This window comes from Coregonus clupeaformis, unplaced genomic scaffold (assembly GCF_020615455.1).
Source record: "Coregonus clupeaformis isolate EN_2021a unplaced genomic scaffold, ASM2061545v1 scaf0547, whole genome shotgun sequence".
NCBI lineage: Eukaryota > Metazoa > Chordata > Actinopteri > Salmoniformes > Salmonidae > Coregonus > Coregonus clupeaformis.
Window position 1 is genome coordinate 247501 of NW_025534002.1, and position 20233 is coordinate 267733.

Below are 20233 nucleotides of genomic sequence, written 5' to 3' on the forward strand. Positions count from 1 at the left end.
CCCTGGCTCTGGGGACTATGTTATGTTGAGCCAGGGTGTGTAAGTCTATGTTTAATTTTCTATGTTGGTCTGAGTGACTCCCAATCAGAGGCAACGAGTGTCAGCTGGGTGTCTCTGATTGGGAGCCATATTTAACTGTTTGTCTTGCACTTTGTGTTTTGTGGTTTCTTGTTCCTTTTGGTTTGTGTATCGAAGGACTTCACGTTTCGTTCTTTGTTTTGATCGTGTGATCTAGTCAATAAATATAAATATGTTCACCCGCAACGCTGCGCCTTGGTCCTCCTCCTTAAGCGATCGTGACAAAAAGTTATCATGGTTTGTTTTGGAGGCTAGATAGACGTTGTTAAGCATCACTGGACAGTTCTTAAATATACTGCACCCTAGCAAGACACCGGATGCCACACATCCTTCATGAACACCAAGCACACCACTTGAACAATACGCTGTATAAATACAGTTTTTACAAAAACAAACAGAAGGAAGGACAAAAGTAAACATCTGTGAACTTTCATTATGTCGCTGGAAGATTTAATCAGCGGGGGAAACCTGAAGATAACGAAACTGATCTTCAGAGACATAGGAGACGCGTTAATAATCATACATTTTTGCTATGGTTCGATATATTTGTTGTTATGGTGTGAAATATTTGTCCCAATGGCCCCCCCACCCAAGTCACGGTCCCGGGAGAAACACACACAAACACACACAAACACACACTGTTCCGGGAGAAACTTTAGTATTTGTGTGTTTCTTAAATCAACCTATTCCAGGATGCGAACAAGTTATTGTTTCCATGCACTCTAGTTTCCTGCTTTGGTTTTGGTGTCTTTAGGGAGGATGTCTTTATCAGGGAGAATTGTGTGAAGTAAGCAGTTGGTTGTGCTGGCCCTAGCACTCTGAACACAAACCAAAGGGCTATCCACGCGTTTGGTTTGCCAAATTTTATTTCTGTCTCTGTCTGGTCGTCGGGTCACCTGAAACAGCAGAGAGCTCAATGCTGAGCGGATGGAACCAGACCTGGGTTCAAATTATATTTGAAATACTTTCAAATACTTTATATGTGCTTGATTGAGCTTGCCTGTTGCAATGGAACCAATAGTGAAGTCACTCTGCACCAGGCTGAAGCAAACGCTCAAATTATTTTAAATACTTCAAGTAGTAGTTGAACCCAGGTCTGGATGGAACAACAGTCAGCGTTTGGCCCATAGAAAGTAGAAACCTATTTAACATTCACAACAGACACCCTTGTAATACAGACTCCAAACTTCACAAACACTAAGAAACATCTATGTAAAACATTTGTCATAATTTCTGCTCAAAGCTGTGGATATTTGTATGTTCTGTGATGCATTGCATTTACAAAGCTTTTTTATGGCGCTTTACAAGCTATTTGTAGTTTAGCTTCTGAAGCTACAGTATTGTAGTTTTGAGTTGGTGCTGTTGTCGTTCAGTGTGAATGGACAGAGAGGGTTTGACCAGGATGTTAAGAGCTACTTGGCTGCCCCTGCGCTCTCTCCCTGGTAACCCTGTTTAGCTCTCTGGCTTGGCCTCAGTAGAAGGGATGTCAAAAGGAACAAAGATGGTCTTCAGACTGGTTCAGCCAGTGCATGTCCCAGAACTGCCACCGAGACAGCGCTTTTAGTTTCTTGCTCTAATCTGCTGTACTCAGTGCTCTGAATAGAATTGAATGTATGTCCTTTCTCTAATCTGCTGTACTCAGTGCTCTGAATAGAATTGAATGTATGTCCTTTCTGTCCTATTCTTACATATCATATTCTATTCCTGTCAGCTTCCTGCTTCCCCTGTTTGTCTCCTGGCCTCTAGAGGTCAGCTGTGTTCCCCTTTGCCTTAGTTCTTCCTCATGTGTCCTAATTAGCTTATCCAGGTCACCTGTGCCTTGTTTCCCCTTGTGTATTTTAGCTGTGTGTTTTCCCCTTGTTTGTCACTTGGTTATTGCGTCCTGACTGTGTGTCTCCTGCTTTGTCTCACCGTGTCGGTCCTAGTAAGTTTTTGAAGTTATCTTTAGTTTGTTTTTCTCCCTCGTGGAGTTGTTTTGTTTTGCCTCCTGTTTTGTGAACATTAAATCTACTTGCCTGGAGTATTGCCTTGGGTGTTTCATTTGGGTCCTACAACATCTCCTCTGTGGCTAAGGGGTAGTACCCCCAGCTCTACACTTCTGAGACCGGAGTTCTAACCCGGATTGTGACAGAATAACCAAGTCAATCATGGACCCAGAAACACTCAGTTCCCAGGACCTGTTGGCGGTGATCATTCGACATGAGGCTTCTTTCCAGCGCCATGAAGCCGTTCTCAGCCGACAAGAGGAGCTGATGGCTAGACATTCTCAACTCCTGGCCGAAATGATGAGTTCCCTTCACCAGCTCTTTGAACGCCTCCTTGGTCCTCCCCTTCCCCCGGTCACCTCCCAGTGACGACAGGCCTTCTCGGTTGGCGGAGCCCCGACTACCACCTCCCAAGCCCTTTTCTGGGGATCCAAGCTCTTGCCAGGGTTTCCTCACCCAATGCTCCCTCACCTTCGAGCTCCAACCCTCAAGTTTTCCCACAGACCGTTCCAAGATTGCCTACCTCATTACCCTTCTTTCAGACAAGGCGCTCGCCTGGGCCTCTGCGGTGTGGCAGTCCCAGGAGGCCTGTTGTGACTCCCACGCTGCATTTGTAGAAGAGTTCAAGCGGGTGTTCGATCATCCTGTCAGTGGGCGGGAGGCTTCCAAGCGCCTACTGTCTCTCCGTCAGGGCCCCCGAAGCACGGCAGATTTTGCCATTGAGTTCCGAACCATGGCAGCAAGGAGCGGATGGAATGATGAAGCGCTGAGGGTCTGCTTTCAGGGAGGGTTATCTGAGCCCCTTCAAGATGAGTTAGCCACCCGTGAACCAGCTGAAGATCTCGAGTCCCTCATAGCCTTGGCCATCCGCCTGGACAATCGTCTAAGAGAGCGGAGAACGGCTCGCCGTCAGGTGTCTCAGTCCCAAGTTCCTCTGAGCAGCTCTGTTTCTCCTGTTTGGACTCCGTCATTCAGAGCTGCCCCGGCTCCTGAACTGCCCCAGGATTCCCGGAGAGCATGCAGTTAGGCCGTTCCAGGCTTTCTTCCAACGAAAGGGAACGTCGCATGAGGGAGCGTCGGTGCCTCTACTGCGGGGTTGCCGGCCACTTCCGCTCCACTTGCCCCGAGCTTTGGGAAACGCCTGTCCCCGCCCAGCTACAGGAGGGTTGTGATGGGGAAAATTAGAGCTCCTCCTACTAACGCGGTCCTAGCTATTCCAGCCACTCTGTCCTGGGAGGGCCACCAGCATCGGGTCCAGGCTATGATCGATTCCGGTGCCGCAGGTGATTTTATGGATGTAACCTTGGCTAAGGAACTTAAGATCCCTACCCAACTACTTCCTCAACCCCAGGCAGTTACAGCCTTAGATGGCAGACCTCTGGAACCAGGAAAAGTTACTGAGGCGACTCAGTCCCTGCGACTTACCATCTCTCAACACCAGCAGGAGGAGACCTTCTATCTCATTGACTCTCCCGAGTATCCTATTATCCTGGGTCACCCTTGGCTATGCAGACATAATCCCCAGATCGACTGGCCTACTGGCACCATTCTTAGCTGGGGTCCCACTTGCCAACTCACCTGCATGCTTCAGAGTTCCTCAGCCCCTTGTACCCAGTTTCAAGAGTCTGTTGACGTCTCCCGAGTCCCCAGTGTTTACCATCGGTTCAAGGCAGTGTTCAGCAAGGCCCGGGCTACTGCCTTACCGCCTCATCGCACTTATGACTGTGCCATTGATCTACTCCCTGGGTGCTGCCCTCCTAGAGGTCGGATCTTTTCCTTGTCCTCCCCGAGCACGCAGCTATGGACACCTACATTAAGGAGTCCTTGGCAGCCGGCCTCATCTATGCCTCTACTTCCCCGGCTGGGGCGGGCTTCTTTTTGTTGAAAAGAAAGACGGGGGTCTGAGGCCTTGTATTGATTACCGGGGACTCAACAAGATCACGGTTCGGAATCGATACCCTCTTCCTCTCATGGCCACTGCTTTTGAGCTGCTTCAAGGGGCTTCCATTTTTACTAAGCTGGATCTCCGCAATGCTTACCATCTCGTGCGGATCCGGCCAGGAGACGAATGGAAGACGGCGTTCAACACGCCCACGGGACACTATGAATATCGGGTGATGCCGTTCGGGCTCACCAATGCCCCCGCAGTATTCCAAGCCCTGATTAATGATGTTCTCCGGGATATGCTTAATCTGTTCGTCTTCGTGTACCTGGACGATATCCTCATCTTCTCGACGTCACTGAAGGAACATGAGGGGCATGTTAGCCGGGTTCTCCAGAGGCTCCTTGACAATCACCTCTACGTTAAGCCTGAGAAGTGTGAATTTCATGTTTCTCAGACTCAGTTTCTCGGGTTTATTGTCACTCCCGGGCACCTAGAGATGGATCCCAAGAAGGTCAAGGCGGTCCACGATTGGCCCACACCTGCCACGGTCAAGGAGGTTCAACGGTTCATTGGCTTTTCTAACTTCTATCGGAAGTTCATCAAGAATTTCAGCTCGGTGGTAGCCCCCTTGACGACGCTTACCAAGGGAGGAGGGACCAAGATTCACTGGGGTCCGGAAGCAGCAGGGGCCTTCGAGGATCTCAAGCGCCGCTTCACTTCTGCTCCGATTCTGGTGACCCCTGACCCAGAGAGACCTTTCGTGGTGGAGGTGGACGCCTCAGAGGTGGGGGTGGGAGCCGTCCTGTCACAGAGGGGGTGCGGATGGGAGATTACACCCTTGTGCCTTCATGTCTCGCCGCCTGTCTGAGGCCGAGCGCAACTACCACGTGGGGGATCTAGAGTTGCTTGCGGTAAAACTGGCCTTGGAAGAGTGGCGCCATTGGCTTGAGGGGGCTCAGCACCCTTTCCAGGTTCTCACAGACCACAAGAACCTGGAATATCTCCAACAGGCTAAGCGGATGAACCCTCGGCAAGCACGATGGTCCCTTTTCTTTAATCGATTCCAGTTCCTCCTGACTTACCGACCTGGCACCAAGAACGTCAAGCCGGATGCTCTGTCTCGAGTCTATTCTCCCGAGGTACAAGAGAAGCCCTTGGCATCGATTATTCCGAGGTCTAGGATCGTCGCACCTCTTCAGTGGGAACTAGAAAGAGGGGTACGAGAAGCTCTTGCCCATGAGCCCGATCCAGGCGGTGGTCCTGCCGGTCGCCTGTACGTTCCTCTCTCGGTTCGGGCCCGCGTCTTGCAGTGGGGTCATGAGTCGCCCTTGACATGCCATCCTGGCAGTGCTCGCACACTGGAGTTCCTCCGGCGGCGGTTTTGGTGGCCGTCCATCAAGAAGGACGTGCAGGTCTATGTTGAGGCCTGCCCTGTGTGCAACCAGGGAAAGTCGACACGCCAGCGACCCCAGGGACTGCTCCATCCCTTACCTGTTCCTCGAAGGCCATGGTCACACCTTTCTCTGGACTTTGTTACGGGACTTCCTCTATCCCAGGGCAAAACCGTCATCCTTGTGGTGGTAGACCGTTTCTCGAAGGCTGCCCGGTTTATTCCCCTGCCCAAGCTGCCCTCGGCTAAGGAGACTGCTGAGCTCCTCATGAACCATGTCTTCCGGATATTTGGCATTCCCCTGGACGTGGTCTCTGACCGAGGTCCCCAATTCTCGTCCCGGTTTTGGGGGCCTTCTGCAGGCTTATTGGGGCCACAGCCAGCCTATCGTCAGGATTCCATCCAGAGTCTAATGGCCAAACGGAACGGATTAATCAGGATCTGGAGACCACCCTGCGGTGTATGGCGGCCAGTAATCCCACGTCTTGGGCCACCTATATCATTTGGGCTGAATATGCCCACAACACCCTCCAGTCCTCAGCCACCGGATTGTCCCCCTTCGAATGCCAGTTCGGTTACAACCCTCCATTATTTCCAGAGGAAGAGGCGCAAGTTGGTGTTCCCTCGGCCCAGCGCTTTGTCCAACGCTGTAGGCGGACCTGGAAGAAGGCCAGGTGTACCCTCCTTCGGACCTCCCAGAGATACCAAAGTCAGGCTAATCGCCACCGCCGGACGGCCCCTAGTTTCCGAGCTGGTCAGAGAGTTTGGTTGGCCACTAAGAACTTGCCCCTCCGGGTCGAATCCAAGAAGCTTTCCCAGAGATACATCGGCCCTTTCCGCATTGCTAGAAAGGTTAACCCTGTTTCGTATCGTTTAGTTCTGCCTCGCTCCCTTAGAGTTAACCCCACTTTTCATGTTTCACTCCTTAAACCTGTCTTGTCTTCTCCTTTTGCCCCCCCACACAGACCCCCGCCACCTCCCAGGATCATAGACGGCCAGCCAGCCTACACAGTCCGCCGGATACTGGACTCCCGGAGGGTCCAGAACTCTCTGCAGTATCTGGTGGACTGGGAGGGCTACGGGCCAGAGGAGCGCTCCTGGGTTCCAGCCAGGGACATCCTGGACCCAGGGTTGATCCGAGATTTTCGCACCCTGGGGCCAGGGTGTTCTGGAAGGAACGTCAGGAGTCGTTCCTAGAGGAGGGGGTCCTGTCAGCTTCCTGCTTCCCCTGTTTGTCTCCTGGCCTCTAGAGGTCAGCTGTGTTCCCCCTTTGCCTTAGTTCTTCCTCATGTGTCCTAATTAGCTTATCCAGGTCACCTGTGCCTTGTTCCCCCTTGTGTATTTTAGCTGTGTGTTTTCCCCTTGTTTGTCACTTGGTTATTGCGTCCTGACTGTGTGTCTCCTGCTTTGTCTCACCGTGTCGGTCCTAGTAAGTTTTTGAAGTTATCTTTAGTTTGTTTTTCTCCCCTCGTGGAGTTGTTTTGTTTTGCCTCCTGTTTTGTGAACATTAAATCTACTTGCCTGGAGTATTGCCTTGGGTGTTTCATTTGGGTCCTACAACATCTCCTCTGTGGCTAAGGGGTAGTACCCCCAGCTCTACACTTCTGAGACCGGAGTTCTAACCCGGATTGTGACAATTATTTTCTATTCTATTCTATTCTCCACCCTGGGCCTATAGTTTCTTAACTCTGCAGTGTTGTAGAGTGGTTTCTTAGATTTAGACCTTTCTGATACGTAATCTCAATTCTATTCTATTCTATTCTCCATCCTGGCCCTAGTTTGTTAAGTCCACTGTGTGACAGTTTTGGACAGTGGTTTTATAGATGACTCTCAGTGTGTCATCATCGTTGCTCTCTTTTTTCCTCTTTCCTGGTTTTAACATTTATTTGACAGCAAAAATTCTCTGTTGAAAATGTTTGATAGGAAGTCTGTAGTATTGGATGATGTAGTTATCTGCAGTGCCATTCTAACTTGGCACTCAGCAATGTATTCATTTGGGAAATTCAGTCATAATTCCCTGTTTCTAATTATTACGTCTGTGGTGGAATCCAAGTTGTTTGAAAGGCACGATTAAAATAAATGATTCGGCGTTAGCTGTTTGATTACAACACCTTGGTTAGTGGCAGTGTTTTCTTTTGATTCTAGGTTTAATAGTAATTATGCCAACAGTGTGATAAGGAATGATTGACAGCTCTCCAGGTTCTGTGCCTATGTTCTAATGTTCTAAGCTTTGTGTTCTCCTGATTCCCAGGTCCATGATGTCAAGTTCCAGGCTCAGAACCTGGAGGAGAAGGAGGCTTGGATTAAGGCCTTTAGTGACGGCATCAACAGAGCAAAGAATAAGATATTTGACGAGGTGAAGTGTTTTCCCTAATGCTAAAAAGCATGTTTCGTAACCGGTGTGGTATAAGCATAGCCTGGTCCCAGATCGGTTTGTGTTGTCTTGCCAACTCCAATGGTCATTCCAAACATGATCTGGGACCAGGCTAGTATAAGCACTGTCTTTATTACAATCCCAGGGAAAAGACATGTTTGGAACCCCTAGAAAGCAGTGTTTGTAACTGTTTGACACTAGTGTACCAGCGCTCCAATATGAAACCTTTCCTCTATTGTCTCTTCTGACATTGGTGCCAACTGTAAGAATGTTTCAAAAATATATCTGGGCCTTATTCTCCTCCTAAAATAGAAAAATATATTTAGTTAATTGTTGTTTTCCCAGGTGAAGGTAGATGAGACCAGTCATTTGGAGCATGCCACACGCACAAGGCCGAAAGGAAACCGTAACAGAAGACCACCCACCAGGATACACATGAAAGAGGTGCGTGTGTGTGTTTTATCTGCAACATAGTGCTTAGTGCTAGTGTGTCATGCTGCTAAATGCATAATGTGTTTATAGAATTCATTGGAATAAGGGAATTATTAAATTCAATCAATTGAATGTTGTCTCTTAAACCCCTCCCCTCATCTTCCAGGTTGCCAACGTCTCATCAGATGGGATTCTCCGGCATGACCTGGACGCGGTGGACGCCAGCATCCCCAACGGGACACACCACATCACCACAGATACCACTGAGACTCCCCAAAAGGCTGTGAAGCCCCCCATGCCCCCCACGTCCAAACCCAGCGAGGCCCCAGAAGAGTGTCTGACCACCCAGAGCCCTGACGAAGGTCTGCCGTCTGAAAAGGAGCCCAGTCCCCAGAAGGTTCTGAAGCCCCCCATGCCACCCTCCAAAGAGGCCGAGACGGCTGCTGCTTCTGCTGGGGACCAACTCCCTGATGAGACTAGCACTGACAGCAGCCCAGAGAAAAAGGTTGAATTTTTAACACAGTATAGTACATATTCTGTTTCACATGCACTCACATGCGTATCAGTGGAGGCTGCTGAGGGGAGGACGGCTCATAATAATGTCTGGAACGGAGCGAATGGAATGGCATCAAACACCTGAAATCCATGTTTGCTGTATTTGATACCATTCCACTGATTCCGCTCCAGCCATTACCACGAGCCCGTCCTCCCCAATTAAGGTGCCACCAACCTCCTGTGGTACGTATGTACACACGCATCTACACACACGTCTGTGGTGAACACACGCACACACAAACACACACACTTGTCATATGATATATGAACACATAACCATTGTTATTCTTTTGTCCAGGTCCTGAAGCCTCCCATGCCACCCTCCAAAGAGGCCAAGCCCACTGTGTCTGCCGAGGACCAACCACCTGGGGAGACCAGCCCTGAGAAAAAGGTGCATATCATTTGTTGTTTTACCCTCTTCTTTCCATTTATTTTACAATGTGTTGTAACAACCATATGAAAGATGTTAAGTAAATAACATTTGATTTGATTTCAAGGTCCTGAAGACGCCCATGCCGCCCTCCAAAGAGGTCAAGCCCGCTGCTCCAGCCGGAGACCAACCCCCCAGGAACACCGGTCCCGAGGGCAGCCCAGAGAAGTGCTCCGAGGCTGGGGTCGAGTCGGCACCACCGCCCACCCCTCCGAGCAAACCCATCGGCGGCTCCACAGACAACCTGGCTGAGGCCTCCCAGTCCAGCCAGGAACCCAGGCCGCCCACCCCACCATCCAAAGACAAGAAGCCCACTCAGACAGCCATGCAGGAGGGTACAGAGGTGGCTAGTGGAAGCAGGAAGAAAGATGAAGAGGAGGAGGATGAGGTAGAGGAGAAGGAGGAAGAGGGTTCTGAAACTAATGCATCTGACGTTCAACAAAGCAGTATCCCTGAGGGGGCTGAGGATGAGGAGGAGTCTTCTTCCTCTCAGCTTACAACACTCATGACCCCCCTAGAGGTAAAAGTTGAACCCCCTGTGACTGACCACCCAGAGGTCACCACCACCACCATAGAAGAAGAGACGCAGAAAGTTGCTGAGCCAATGGCTCAAGAACAAGAGTCTGCCGCTAGTGGTGGAGTGGATATATCACACAATGAAGAACCTCAGACAATGAAGTCTTCCCAACTCAAAGTAACGCCGTCAGTTCAGACACCGGAGCCAATCAAAAAGAGCCCTGGCCCTCCCGGACCTCCCACAAAGAAGAAGCCCGTCATCCTCCCTCCTCCCAAAGCAGTGGTGGTGACTCAAGACGTCCACCTAAGCAAGCCTAAGAATCAAGAGACAGACGAAACCAAGAACATCATCATCACCACCACACCAGAAGAGAAACTCAACCCTATCACTTCACCACCACCAGCCGCGGTGACCACAACCAGTCCGACTGAAGAAACAGAGGACCTAAAAGTTCCTGTGGTCGTAGAGACTAAGTCAGAGTTCCCAGTCGTAGTTCTCTCTCTGAGTGACCCTGAACCAGACAGCTCCTGCTCCAGTCCCGTGTCCTGCCACCTCTCCCCGGAAAAGAAGAGTGAGCGTGAGGAGGAAAAGTCAGTCGACAGCGGCCAACACTCGGACATCGATGACAACGAAGAGGGGTCAGAGAGCCGGGACACTTTGGCGGCCTCCACCGCCGCCCTTATGGGCAGCCAAGCTGGCCTGAACGCACTGATGGACGAGAGTGAAGACGGAGACACGGAGACCCCCGACAGCCTGGGACTCAGCACTGATGATGTGGAGGACTCCCTTTCTACGACCCAGATCCCCCAGGACAAACCCTCCGGCCTACACTCCACCTTCCTCCAGGTGAGGGTCAGCCAGGCCTCCCATCGTCCCCCCATCCCTTTCAAACCCTTAGCCAAGCTCATGTCCGCCTCTTTGGGGGATCTCCTCTCTGAGGCCTCATTGGGTGAAAACATGAAACAGCCAATCACAGACGTGGCCGTGACAAAGGCTGCCGGTCCTCAAGACTTAACAGACCTTGAAAATGAAGTGGCCCTGGAGCTGGAAAAGACAGGGGAGCTCCTGGGGAGCGTCGTCCCCATAGGGAACACCGAGGTTGGGCAGAGCTCGGCCCTAGCGGGGGGCGATGGCCTGGAGGACAGGTCGCCGGAGGAACTGCTAACCAGAGCCATGGAGAAGCTGAGGAAAGCGGACCAGTTCCTCAGGCAGGCCAAGAGTATGAAAGACTCGAAACATTCTGAGAATATGGCCAAGAGAAACAGCTGGTGATTGTTAAATATGAAGGAGAAGTAGGGAAAATGTATTGATTAATGGTGATGGAAAGTAGCAGCTTGGAAGGACGACAGGTGTTTTCTTATTCTGGCTGATTATGCAGCGTATGTATGCAAGTGTTCTGCTGAGATTTAGCTAAGTGCAATTTTTTCCACTTTCACTTTTCTCCTGCAAATGAAGGTTAATTGTACTTTTTGTACTTTTGAAATTGTTTTTACATTCCACATTGATCATAATCACTTTCCCAAGGATATTTACTTGAATACTTACAACCCCCGATCAAACTTTTTAATGATACGTTCAAGGATGTCACAAAATGTCTTAGGGGGTGTCGGAAGTGCCTGCAACTTTTTGTAATCCAAGTTTTGAATGGAAACAGATTGGTTTCCTCTGTAGTCCTCCTTGCCAATCAAACTATGATGAACTTTGAAGTAATCGTGTATGAGGTGGGTTGGGTTTTTATGTAGTTCATGAAAATATACTTTTCTTGAGAATAAATTTGTCTTGAATAACTACTTTCCAAGTGTTAAAAGAATATTCAGGGATTTTATAGAATGTCTGCGACAAGCTCTGCCAGTCCAAATCTCAATGGCAAGATGTACATCAAATTTGACACCACACCTATTTTATAAGCATCCCTTCTTCTGAGGACTAAGGGCCCCATTTATTAAGCATTTGCACTTTGCACCAGGTCCTGAAGTTTACCAGAGGGAATTGGACATAAAAGGTTGAATGAAAAGGTAAGAATAAAGGTTCTGAAAATGAATAATTTATCAAGGTTAATTATAAATGAAGAGAAAACAAAGTATAAATGAATACAGTTTGCTGTTTTAGCTTTAGTGTTTCATCCAATAAAAACAGGTGCAAACTTTTCACCAGGCCCAAATGCATAGCAAATCTGGCCTTAACTTTGTTCTGGCAAATACCTATGCAGGCTTGGTTTATTCACCATTTCACAATAGGTTTCAGAATGCACATTGCAAAGAGGAACTACACTCTTAGAAAAAAAGGTGCTATCTAGAACCTAAAAGGATTATTCGGCTGTCCCCATAGGAGAACCCTTTGAAGAACCCTTTATGGTTCCAGAAAGAACCCTTTTGATTCCAGGTAAAACCCTATTGGGTTCCATGTGGAACCCTTTCCCCAGAAGAACCAAAAAGGGCTCTATCTGGAACAAAAAAGGGTTATCCTATAGGGACAGCCGAAGAACCCTCTTGGAAACCTTTTTTCTAAGAGTGTAGGCAGTATGATTACTGAGCTACTGTAGAAGTGAATACAGAACCTATGATGCCTACTCTCCCTGTGTTGTATCTACTCTCACCTAGACCCAGTAATGTTGTGTTGTATCTACTCTCACCTAGCCCCAGTAATGTTGTGTTGTATCTACTCTCACCTAGCCCCTAGCCCCAGTAATGTTGTGTTGTATCTACTCTCACCTAGCCCCAGTAATGTTGTGTTGTATCTACTCTCACCTAGCCCCTCGCCCCAGTAATGTTGTGTTGTATCTACTCTCACCTAGCCCCTAGCCCCAGTAATGTTGTGTTGTATCTACTCTCACCTAGCCCCTAGCCCCAGTAATGTTGTGTTGTATCTACTCTCACCTAGCCCCAGTAATGTTGTGTTGTATCTACTCTCACCTAGCCCCTAGCCCCAGTAATGTTGTGTTGTATCTACTCTCACCTAGCCCCTAGCCCCAGTAATGTTGTGTTGTATCTACTCTCACCTAGCCCCTAGCCCCAGTAATGTTATGTTGTATCTACTCTCACCTAGCCCCTAGCCCCAGTAATGTTGTGTTGTATCTACTCTCATCTAGTCCCTAGCCCCAGTAATGTTGTGTTGTATCTGCCCTCACCTAGCCCCTAGCCACCGTAATGTTATGTTGTATCTGCCCTGTGCTCTTCAAAGCAGCCCTGTTCACTTGGCTTATAAATAGGGCACACAGGAACTAGCCACTTCCTGACTGATCTACCCGCTTCTTAAGATCTCTCTTTAGTCAGAGACCAGATCATTTATATCACACTGAAATGCACTCGTAGGTGTTCCTATGTGCTAAATCAGACTAACACTTATAAGCTGAGTGGTATTGAAGGACTGTGGTATTAGACAGTTAGTGGCATCCATTTTGTTTTAAAGGTGCTTTTAAGGCTAAGAAATCTTAATGTTTTGTCAAGTATTTTCTTCTTTTATCTTATCATTAGGTTTAACCTTGGTCTGCTTCATAGGTTTGAGGGTATTGAGTATTGACCAATTGAAACAAAAGGATCTGATCCATTTTGATGTGAACTCAAATGTGGTACCTACCTAACATTTGTCCTTTACACATGCACAACAAGGACGATAATGCCTTGTCCAAGACTTTAGGAAGTAAAATATGTAAACATGATTTGTTTTGAATTTCTACAGTTTAAAGTTGTACTATTAGGTCTAATAATTTGAATATCAAATTGTACATAACACATTTTCTTATGAACTACTTAACATTTAAGTTATTAATCTTCTCACACACTCCTTGTCGTTGGTTGGTCCGTCATTGTAGAAAAACAATAGATTTATCCCCTCAAACTGGCTTATAATTGTAGCTGAGTAGTAAATGTATGTTGAAGTTTGTAATATTGTTATGTAATATATTTTATTGTACAAATGCACTTACTAAGAATTGGACTGATAAGGTTTATACACCCGTAGACATTTTTGATACGGTTTAACAAGGTTTTGTAAAGCATGTCTGAATAAATATTGCTTTCTGTATGAAATATATTTTGTCAGATTTGTCTGATTTGCTACAACTAATTAATTTACATGAATCATATCCATGTTTATAAAACATTTAATCAAAACAACACTACTGTATTTAGGATTAAGCGTTGCAGTTATAGCAACTAGTGCCAAGTATATTTGTCTGCATAATTTTCTTTACAGTTCCTAAAGCCCACTTCCTCTTTCTGAAGTAGATAAAGCCAACAACTGTTACACTACAGTTCAGGAGGAAAACAGGAATCAAAATTGTATCGCAATTGTCTCTCCAATCTCAGGCATGAACCCACATACTCCAGAGTAGTTATTGGATTTGCTGTCAGTTCCCCATCTGCTCACTGCTGTGGTAGTCATTTAAAGTCTTATCAGTAGTGCATCTCACAGGTCTACCTCCTCTTATTAACATGTTTCTCCTCATTGACAGCCTTGCTGCCTATCTCAGATCCACAGGGAACAAGATATGAGCATCAGCTGCCCTCAGACCGATGGTTAAAGAAAAACCGGGATTAGCGAGACTGAGCCGACCTCCTCCATACAAACAGCACACAGTTCAACAGAGAGAGCTTGAAGTAAAGGGACGTGTTTTATGGCTTGAATGGCAAGACATTACTTTGTTATGTGGTTGAGAGATCTGGTGAATATACACAGTATACTGCATGTCGTTCTGGTGGGTGAGTTTCTCCACACAGCTATTATAGACATTTATCATGGGACTTCTAGTTTGCACAGCCTTGTTTTCCAAATGTAAGGCTCGCTAGTTCATATCTATATACAGCTGTCCACTGACAGAACTTAAAACAACAGCTTGAACTCATGAAAGTGATGAAGGCTCTCAGACTGAAACTCAAAACTTCAACCTTACCTCTGGACTAGAGAGAAGACGACTGGTCATAAGTGGGCTTGTGGATTAGTTCCAGAGAACGGAGAGGGATGTGACTCACATGTGTGTGTGTGTGTGTGTGTGTGTGTGTGTGTGTGTGTGTGTGCGCATGTGTGTGTGTATGTGCGTGTGTGTGTGTGCGCATGTGTGTGTGTGCGTGTGCAAGTTCACAAGTAGATGGGTTAAGAATGAGGAGAGGGGAGATAAACTCTTCTGGACATGTTTGCTCACCAACATAGTGCATGATGATGTAATTTCCTGGTGTGTGTAGCAAATGTCTGGTGTAAAGTCGGGGTGTTTACTGTGTGAGTGTAAACAGAGGATGGGATAAGATGACTAGAGCAACACTTTTCTTGTTATCCAAAAAGACAACATCTAACCATTTTTGGGGTGTGACCGCCCAGGGTTTGAACCCGGTTTTCCAGCGTGTTACATTACTGTGTTAGCCTGCTAATCTAAAGCCTAGGCAAGTCTTCAGATCTTAGTGTCATGGGGCGGAATCTGAACCCGGGTCTCCCACTGGAGAAAGCAATGTCTTGACCTTAAGACAAAAATAATATTCCCCCCCTGGGCCAAGGGTGACGATGATTTTGAAGTCGCAGGCAGGGCTACCTCATCACGTGACCGTGAGCCACACTCACGTCCACTACTTTAGGCAAGGTCACTCATCACCTGAGCTTTGGTTAAATGATTCCTCTAAATGACAGGCCTGTCCAACGGGCAACATCCATTAGCTGTTGCTGTATGTGTCATCGTGTAGTGAGGAAGGGCCTTGTACCATTTCATCTCGTATGAGTTAGAACCTAGTTAGACAAAGAGGACCTCAGCTCTGAGAATCTCTCAGTGCTTCTACATTCCCTACAGAGCATTCCTGAATCAGAGCCAACAATAATGTTTATAGAACCAACACATTAGAAAAGCCTTATTGATACCTCAGGCTGTTTCACTAATGGGACTATACCTGGGAGCGGTCAGAGTGGAAGACATTTCATGAATTATGTGACAAATTACTGTATTTTTGGATCAGTACCTGCAGTTACCTTTTAGTTCTGTGTGTGTGTGTGTGTGTGTGTGTGTGTGTGTGTGTGTGTGTGTGTGTGTGTGTGTGTGTGTGTGTGTGTGTGTGTGTGTGTGTGTATGCTTGTACTACATGTAGGCACAATTCTGTATTGCTCAGTGGATCTGATCCATCCCAAGCTCCAGTAACTAGATTAAAGAGAACAGGGTACCAGAGAGACAGGGTCTATATAGTACAGTAACTATATTAAAGAGAACAGGGTACCAGAGAGACAGGGCTCTATATAGTACAGTAACTAAATTAAAGAGAACAGGGTACCAGAGAGACAGGGCTCTATATAGTACAGTAACTACATTAAAGAGAACAGGGTACCAGATAGACAGGGCTCTATATAGTACAGTAACTATATTAAAGAGAACAGGGTACCAGAGAGACAGGGCTCTATATAGTACAGTAACCAGATTAAAGAGAACAGGGTACCAGAGAGACAGGGCTCTATATAGTACAGTAACCAGATTAAAGAGAACAGGGTACCAGAGAGACAGGGTCTATATAGTACAGTAACCAGATTAAAGAGAACAGGGTACCAGAGAGACAGGGTCTATGTAGTACAGTAACTACATTAAAGAGAACAGGGTACCAGAGAGACAGGGCTCTATATAGTACAGTAACTACATTAAAGAGAACAGGGTACCAGAGAGACAGGGCTCTATATAGTACAGTAACCAGATTAAAGAGAACAGGGTACCAGAGAGACAGGGCTCTATATAGTATAGTAACCAGATTAAAGAGAACAGGGTACCAGAGAGACAGGGCTCTATATAGTACAGTAACCAGATTAAAGAGAACAGGGTACCAGAGAGACAGGGCTCTATATAGTACAGTAACTACATTAAAGAGAACAGGGTACCAGAGAGACAGGGCTCTATATAGTACAGTAACCAGATTAAAGAGAACAGGGTACCGGAGAGACAGGGCTCTATATAGTACAGTAACTAAATTAAAGAGAACAGGGTACCGGAGAGACAGGGCTCTATATAGTACAGTAACTACATTAAAGAGAACAGGGTACCAGAGAGACAGGGCTCTATATAGTACAGTAACTATATTAAAGAGAACAGGGTACCGGAGAGACAGGGCTCTGTATAGTACAGTAACTATATTAAAGAGAACAGGGTACCAGAGAGACAGGGCTCTATATAGTACAGTAACCAGATTAAAGAGAACAGGGTACCAGAGAGACAGGGCTCTATATAGTACAGTAACCAGATTAAAGAGAACAGGGTACCGGAGAGACAGGGCTCTATATAGTACAGTAACCAGATTAAAGAGAACAGGGTACCAGAGAGACAGGGCTCTATATAGTACAGTAACCAGATTAAAAAGAACAGGGTACCGGAGAGACAGGGCTCTATATAGTACAGTAACTATATTAAAGAGAACAGGGTACCAGAGAGACAGGGCTCTATATAGTACAGTAACTACATTAAAGAGAACAGGGTACCAGAGAGACAGGGCTCTATATAGTACAGTAACTACATTAAAGAGAACAGGGTACCAGAGAGACAGGGCTCTATATAGTACAGTAACTACATTAAAGAGAACAGGGTACCTGAGAGACAGGGCTCTATATAGTACAGTAACTATATTAAAGAGAACAGGGTACCAGAGAGACAGGGCTCTATATAGTACAGTAACCAGATTAAAGAGAACAGGGTACCAGAGAGACAGGGCTCTATATAGTACAGTAACCAGATTAAAGAGAACAGGGTACCGGAGAGACAGGGCTCTATATAGTACAGTAACCAGATTAAAGAGAACAGGGTACCAGAGAGACAGGGCTCTATATAGTACAGTAACCAGATTAAAAAGAACAGGGTACCGGAGAGACAGGGCTCTATATAGTACAGTAACTATATTAAAGAGAACAGGGTACCAGAGAGACAGGGCTCTATATAGTACAGTAACTACATTAAAGAGAACAGGGTACCAGAGAGACAGGGCTCTATATAGTACAGTAACTACATTAAAGAGAACAGGGTACCAGAGAGACAGGGCTCTATATAGTACAGTAACTACATTAAAGAGAACAGGGTACCTGAGAGACAGGGCTCTATATAGTACAGTAACTATATTAAAGAGAACAGGGTACCAGAGAGACAGGGCTCTATATAGTACAGTAACCAGATTAAAGAGAACAGGGTACCAGAGAGACAGGGCTATATATAGTACAGTAACTACATTAAAGAGAACAGGGTACCAGAGAGACAGGGCTCTATATAGTACAGTAACTACATTAAAGAGAACAGGGAACCTGAGAGACAGGGCTCTATATAGTACAGTAACTATATTAAAGAGAACAGGGTACCAGAGAGACAGGGCTCTATATAGTACAGTAACCAGATTAAAGAGAACAGGGTACCAGAGAGACAGGGCTCTATATAGTACAGTAACTATATTAAAGAGAACAGGGTACCAGAGAGACAGGGCTCTATATAGTACAGTAACTACATTAAAGAGAACAGGGTACCAGAGAGACAGGGCTCTATATAGTATAGTAACTACATTAAAGAGAACAGGGTACCAGAGAGACAGGGCTCTATATAGTACAATAACCAGATTAAAGAGAACAGGGTACCAGAGAGACAGGGCTCTATATAGTACAGTAACCAGATTAAAGAGAACAGGGTAGCAGAGAGACAGGGCTCTATATAGTACAGTAACCAGATTAAAGAGAACAGGGTACCAGAGAGACAGGGCTCTATATAGTACAGTAACCAGATTAAAGAGAACAGGGTACCAGAGAGACAGGGCTCTATATAGTACAGTAACTACATTAAAGAAAACAGGGTACCAGAGAGACAGGGCTCTATATAGTACAGTAACTACATTAAAGAGAACAGGGTACCAGAGAGACAGGGCTCTATATAGTACAGTAACCAGATTAAAGAGAACAGGGTACCAGAGAGACAGGGCTCTATATAGTACAGTAACTACATTAAAGAGAACAGGGTACCAGAGAGACAGGGCTCTATATAGTACAGTAACCAGATTAAAGAGAACAGGGTACCAGAGAGACAGGGCTCTATATAGTACAGTAACCAGATTAAAGAGAACAGGGTACCGGAGAGACAGGGCTCTATATAGTACAGTAACTACATTAAAGAGAACAGGGTACCGGAGAGACAGGGCTCTATATAGTACAGTAACTACATTAAAGAGAACATGGTACCGGAGAGACAGGGCTCTATATAGTACAGTAACTACATTAAAGAGAACAGGGTACCGGAGAGACAGGGCTCTATATAGTACAGTAACTACATTAAAGAGAACAGGGTACCAGAGAGACAGGGCTCTATATAGTACAGTAACTATATTAAAGAGAACAGGGTACCTGAGAGACAGGGCTCTATATAGTACAGTAACTATATTAAAGAGAACAGGGTACCAGAGAGACAGGGCTCTATATAGTACAGTAACCAGATTAAAGAGAACAGGGTACCAGAGAGACAGGGCTCTATATAGTACAGTAACTATATTAAAGAGAACAGGGTACCAGAGAGACAGGGCTCTATATAGTACAGTAACTATATTAAAGAGAACAGGGTACCGGAGAGACAGGGCTCTATATAGTACAGTAACTATATTAAAGAGAACAGGGTACCAGAGAGACAGGAATCTATATAGTCCAGTAACCAGATTAAAGAGAACAGGGTACCAGAGAGACAGGGCTCTATATAGTATAGTAACTACATTAAAGAGAACAGGGTACCAGAGAGACAGGGCTCTATATAGTACAGTAACTATATTAAAGAGAACAGGGTACCAGAGAGACAGGGCTCTATATAGTACAGTAACTACATTAAAGAGAACAGGGTACCAGAGAGACAGGGCTCTATATAGTCCAGTAACCAGATTAAAGAGAACAGGGTACCAGAGAGACAGGGCTCTATATAGTATATTAACTACATTAAAGAGAACAGGGTACCAGAGAGACAGGGCTCTATATAGTACAGTAACTACATTAAAGAGAACAGGGTACTAGAGAGACAGGGCTCTATATAGTACAGTAACCAGATTAAAGAGAACAGGGTACCAGAGAGACAGGGCTCTATATAGTACAGTAACTATATTAAAGAGAACAGGGTACCTGAGAGACAGGGCTCTATATAGTACAGTAACTATATTAAAGAGAACAGGGTACCAGAGAGACAGGGCTCTATATAGTACAGTAACTACATTAAAGAGAACAGGGTACCAGAGAGACAGGGCTCTATATAGTACAGTAACCAGATTAAAGAGAACAGGGTACCAGAGAGACAGGGCTCTACATTTTTTACATTTTTTTTACATTTTTAGTCATTTAGCAGACACTCTTATCCAGAGCGACTTACAGTTAGTGAATACATTTTTATTTTTTTTATTTTTTATACTGGCCCCCCGTGGGAATCGAACCCACAACCCTGGCGTTGCAAACGCCATTCTCTATCAACTGAGCTACATCCCTGCCGGCCATTCCCTCCCCTACCCTGGACGACGCTGGGCCATTTGTGCGCCGCCCATGAGTCTCCCGGTCGCTGCCGGCTGCGACAGAGCCTGGATTCGAACCAGGATCTCTAGTAGCACAGTTAGCACTGCGATGCAGTGCCTTAGACCACTG

General features: G+C 46.3%; 1 protein-coding gene and 1 long non-coding RNA gene across 2 annotated transcripts in view; one reads left to right on the forward strand and one right to left on the reverse strand.

The window, feature by feature from the left end:
* Window positions 1-12159, forward strand: part of LOC121559049 (fibrous sheath CABYR-binding protein) — a 34876-nt gene extending 22717 nt beyond the window's left edge. The window contains exons 4-8 of the mRNA XM_041872331.2: window positions 7590-7694; window positions 8058-8156; window positions 8311-8649; window positions 8998-9090; window positions 9197-12159. Coding sequence (XP_041728265.2) covers window positions 7590-7694; window positions 8058-8156; window positions 8311-8649; window positions 8998-9090; window positions 9197-10918 — 2358 coding nt within the window. The 3' untranslated portion in view covers window positions 10919-12159. The remainder of the gene's footprint in view (window positions 1-7589; window positions 7695-8057; window positions 8157-8310; window positions 8650-8997; window positions 9091-9196) is intronic.
* A 103-nt stretch (window positions 12160-12262) lies between these two features.
* On the reverse strand, window positions 12263-13668 carry LOC121559048. The gene is made up of 2 exons (XR_006658839.1): window positions 12688-13668; window positions 12263-12522 (listed from the first exon to the last, which is right to left on the reverse strand). It is a non-coding gene; the product is annotated as an uncharacterized LOC121559048 (long non-coding RNA).
* Between the last annotated feature and the right edge of the window lie 6565 nt (window positions 13669-20233).